The sequence below is a fragment of the Equus asinus genome, chromosome 25 (genome assembly GCF_041296235.1).
Source record: "Equus asinus isolate D_3611 breed Donkey chromosome 25, EquAss-T2T_v2, whole genome shotgun sequence".
NCBI lineage: Eukaryota > Metazoa > Chordata > Mammalia > Perissodactyla > Equidae > Equus > Equus asinus.
This window is the reverse complement of record NC_091814.1, coordinates 20,594,809-20,599,635: the sequence shown is the minus strand read 5'-3', so window position 1 is coordinate 20,599,635 and position 4,827 is coordinate 20,594,809. Positions and strand designations below refer to the sequence as shown.

At 43.1% G+C, this 4,827-nt stretch overlaps 1 protein-coding gene across 2 annotated transcripts; it reads right to left on the bottom strand.

The window, feature by feature from the left end:
• LOC106828426 (T-cell surface glycoprotein CD1a-like) lies at positions 1–4,246 on the bottom strand. Of its 2 annotated transcripts, none has more exons than XM_044758617.2 (6): positions 3,997–4,246; positions 3,386–3,652; positions 2,404–2,682; positions 1,908–2,186; positions 1,477–1,567; positions 1–1,306 (listed from the first exon to the last, which is right to left on the bottom strand). In XM_044758617.2, the coding sequence occupies exons 1-6, from the start codon at positions 4,055–4,057 to the stop codon at positions 1,264–1,266; spliced, it is 1,020 nt and encodes a 339-aa protein (XP_044614552.2). In that variant the 5' UTR covers positions 4,058–4,246; the 3' UTR covers positions 1–1,263. The 2 variants fall into 2 exon arrangements, with proteins under 2 accessions (XP_044614552.2, XP_044614553.2); XM_044758618.2 differs by having other exon boundaries at positions 2,073–2,186.
• Positions 4,247–4,827: the final 581 nt, after the last annotated feature.

Sequence of the window (4,827 nt, the reverse complement as noted above, 5' to 3'; positions counted from 1 at the left end):
AATATATATATTTAATAAGAGATCTTTAAACAGAAACACACATAAAACAAGGTTATATATTCATCAGCTGACACAAATCTTGTGACCAGAGGCTCACAGGAACCTAACCCTATATTTCCCCTGGGAGCAATGGCTCAATATATTCACTAACTTGGTGTTGCCAGTGACTTTAATACAACAGCCACGAATAGCCAGAATGTACTGTATGTTCTCTCCTTGCCCTGCTCTCACTTCAATCCTGAGGATCAACAGTCTTGCTCTCTTTTCTTGACCATCTTCTTTTCTCTTCACTGATACACTTGTGCTACTACCCCTCTGGCATTGCCTATATCAGTGATTCTCAAGTTTTAATGCACCTGTGAATCCCCTGCTGACTTTAATAAATGTGAATTATGATTCACTAAGTCTGAGACCCAAGATTCTGTATGTCTAACAAGCTCCAAGGTGATAACTCTGCTGTGTGTTCCTGAACCACACTGAATAGTGGGGCCTACACCCTGCCTTACACTTTTTGTTTAGAATACTGGGAGCAATAGGTTCACTCCAATAGGTCTCTACAGTTAAATAATAAGAACGGTCAGAGGGAACACTGTGTTTCTCATCAGGGGCTCAGAGAAGTCACTAAGGAACTAGGAAAGTGTGAGTCCCTTGGCCAAGTGAGAAGACTTTTAACAGGAAGAGCATCAAATGTCTCAACTACTACAAAGATGTCAGTAAGGAAAAGAATAAGAAAAGTCTATAAATTTGGCATAAATTCAACAAATATTTTTATTGAGAACATAATTCATGTGTGTAAGACACTTTGCCTAGATACTAATATTAGAAAGACGTGGACTTTGCTCTCAAAAAGCTTTAAAATTATAAGGGGAAAAGGATCTAAATAGCTGCAACACAGGGCAGGAAGTGAGGAGCAGATATGGCAAATTACAGTTCAAGTGCACTGGGAGTTCAGAGAAGGCAGAGACAGCTTCCACTTGTGAATCAGTGAAGGCCCTCTGGAGGAGTTGACAGCTGAAATGGGCCTGATGACCCATTAATATATGAATATGTGGAGGTTGCTAGCATCTCATCCATTAAGAGTTACAATTTGAGTTTTAAAGTCCCAGAACCCGGGGCAGAACAACAAATCTTGCAAAATTACTTTTATCTTATGTTGACAACTGATCATTAAGCAGAAATAAACAATAACAAAAGTTTTACAAAGAGAGTTGAAAGGACATCATCATTGTATTGGATTTAGATAAACTCTGGGCTGCAGGGATCTCATTCCAAAGGGAGAAGAGTTCTTGGAAGTTCACTGTGTATCCTAATAAGAACAGAGATGGAAGACACGTGCATGAGGTGGAGGTAAGAAGTGAGGAGTAAGAAGGAAGGGGACTGGAAGGAGGAAAACTGAGGAGAGAGAAAACCAAAAAAAAAGGGAAGACAAGTCGGGAATAGGGAAGAGAGCATGAAGGATGGATACAAAGGACTCACCAGAGCTTCCTAAGCCAAAACGCAAGACCTGCCAGAAGCACTAGGGGCACTATCACCGCTAAGAAGATCCACCCCATGGAGCTGTGGCGTTCTGTGGGTTTGGGTGCACAGAAAAGTGTCATTTCAAATCTACCCTCTATTTTACTGCATTTCCCTCATTTTCCTTTGTTAATTTGACTGTCTGCCTCACCAATTTCCCTTCTTCCTATTTCTTCCCTCATCTCTCTTTAGAGATAGATCCTTCATCTAACCCTCAACATCCTCCTCTACTGGCAGGTCCCTCATTTTCCACTTATTTATTTCTTCGATAACTTACTTTGACTTCTTGTGGGCCTGAAGTCCCTAAAATCCCAAAGTTTTCATCTGGCTCTCCTGCTTTCCTTGAGAAACATCTACTCCCATACCCAGATTGGGCCCCACTTCATTCTTACCCCAGGAGAGGATGATGTCCTGGCCTCCTAGACTGCTGTGTCTTACCCGGCAAGACAGGCCAGCTGTCTTACTGGTTTCCACATCCAAGGACTTCCGAAGATACCATGTTCCATCAGCATTGGGCAAGACATCACTTTGCTGAGTGCCTGGATGCCCCTGCTCACCTTTCATCCACATCACCCAAATAGGCTTCGGGTGGAAGCCGGAGACATGACAAATCAGCATCAGGCGGCCAGGGACGGAACTGGGGCCACTGGACAGCCAGGCCTCTGGCTGTACTGCGGAGAACAGGAAACATATTCAGACGAGAACTCTAACACAGACTTAGAGGTTCAGATCTTCACATCAGTTTAGATAGACATACCTTTCCCACCTCTAGGAATCTGTCACCCATTATTCCCTCTTCCTCTTGGTTCCTTCTTAGGAAGGGTTAGGAGATGAGTGGAACGTGTGATTTGAGAATGGAGAATTCTTGGATAAGAGTGCAAAACTGACCTTGTTGCTGGAGATCTGCCTTCCCTGCATCAAGAAGACTCAAGAGGAAACGTGGGCAGGTGTCAGTGACCATCCTATGTTTTATTCTCAGGAAGACTGTGTCCAAATTGAATAGTTTGGAGACTTGCTGAGCCCTACTTCCACCCTTTGGAGATGGCAACCATGAAGTGTCCTGCAAGCTCAGGAAATCTGATCCTTGATAAGCAATCCGTAGGAAGCCTACTGAGGCTCCCCCAAAGTGCAGCTCACAGCCTCCTGCTATCTGTAACTCAAAGGGATCTGGGGAAGAAGGGTTGTGAATTAGAGGAAAGAGGAAGTAAACAGGATAACATGAAATGAGTACAAACAAAAGACAAAAGAAAAAGAAGGAAAAAGCATAGGAGATTTAAGGATATAGAGCAAAGTTTGGTTTGATCAGATTTTCATTATAAGGGGAATTGGTAGTAGTTGGAGTTGGAAGAAGAGGGAATGACATGAGGAAGGGGCCAAATTGTTCAAAGAAGGCAACATGAATGATGTGGGCAAGAAAGTAAGATAAGATTGAGTCTGAAAGTGTTCCCATTTTAGTAATCTAGGGTGAAAGAAATGCAATAGATTACAATGAATGTATTGACAGACGTTGCTGAAGAGATGGAATGGAGGAGAAAATCACACTTTAAGGATCAAAGAGTGTGGAAGTTGAGAGTATCTGGTTGGAGGCCAGGGAAAAGGATGACCAGAGAAAATCACTAACAGAAGTTATTAGGGCACAAGCCTACAGGCAATGAGAGGAGTTTGTAAGTAACAGAAGACTTGAAACTTTTGAAGAATCAGGGTGTGGATTATACTACCTGTCCAAAAGTGTATAATTGACATCTTATCATAAGGGGAGGTAATGTTCAGAAATGAATGGAGGCTGTTTCTTAGAGGAATAAGAAACTCATTGAGATACTCACCCACCTCCCTCCATATCCCCACTCCCCATGGAGAGAACTCAACTCACATTCAAGCTGCCATTGACTGGCATGGTTGTGAAATGCCCGAGGAATTCCAGTGAAGAACATACGGATTAATCTTTCCACTTCCATCCACTCTTTATTGCTGAAGTTGCCCTTGGACCAGGGCCACAGGAAAATGGTGTTGCCACAGTTACCGTCCCACTCATGAGTCTGCAACTCACCCAACCAACCTGAGCACAGACTTTGTACCCAGGAATTGTTGTAGAAAGATGAGATTTGGATGATTTGGAAGGAGACTAGTTCCTGGAAGTCTGTGGGGAAGGAATAGATAAAATGAGGACAAAAACAGGCATTGGGAAGGAGAGAGAAAGGAGAAAGAAAGATGCCAGAGAGGGGAAACTCAGAATCCGAAGGAAAGTGGAGCCATAGTTATCTCAGGAGACATTTGCCTGCCACAAGGCCCTGCGCTTTATGTTCAACTATCACAAGAGCACAGGGATCTGGTAAAGGATCCTCAGAATGGAACCAGGCTAACACTCTCACCCTCCAGATATATGCTGGGGAAAACCCACTCCCTACACACAGACACACACACGCACACACACACACACACACATCATCTTGCATCCAACTGGGCAGTTGCCAGAGTTCTTACCATCTTTATTGTCACCAGGTGGGAGGAGAACTGCTAGCAATACAAGTTGTAGGAACAGCATTTCATTTGCAGATGTTCTTTCTTTCTCTCAGAAAATTTGGTCTTTGATTTCTGTTCTAAACAAACCTACCCCACAATACCTCTATTCTGACTTCCTTCTCCTACCACCAGAAAAACCTTTCCTTTCCTCATGATCTGCAAAAAGAAAATATACTCCTTCCCTAAACCCTGGACCACCTATTCAGACTCTTATTTCCCCTTTAGTTCTGTGGACCGCCTACTCAGAACGTCATTTCCCCTTCAGTTCTGTGGACTGCCTATTCAGACTCGTGGCCCCTCCAGTTCTGAATCACCTCTCTGGCTTCCAGCTTCTATGCTTGCACCAGCTTCTATCCTGTTCACCTTCTCCTGATTCAATTGCTGTGGATTAAGTCTTGTGTGATGCTGAAAAGTCACTTTACCTCTAGGGTATTTTCTTTCTCACTCATACAATAAAAGCATGAAACTAAGTGGCTTCCCAGCACCATACCTAGTCTTCTCATGCCCCTGCTCTTTTCTGTCACTCTGCCCTTCTCATACCCTTTTGAATATTCTCTTCCCCTGTCCCCCAACCCCTCCTCAATCACATCTCTGACTTCTCATTGCTTGCTTTATTTGCTTTATCAGTATCCACTATGACTATACTGTGTCACAATATAAATTACCACCAATTCTCCATTATTTTTAGGGAAGAACCAGTATTCATCATAGAGACCACTGGAATATTGAATCACATGAAGAAGTACTCCCTCTGTTTGAGTTGCATTGATAAAGATTTACTCACCAAACAGT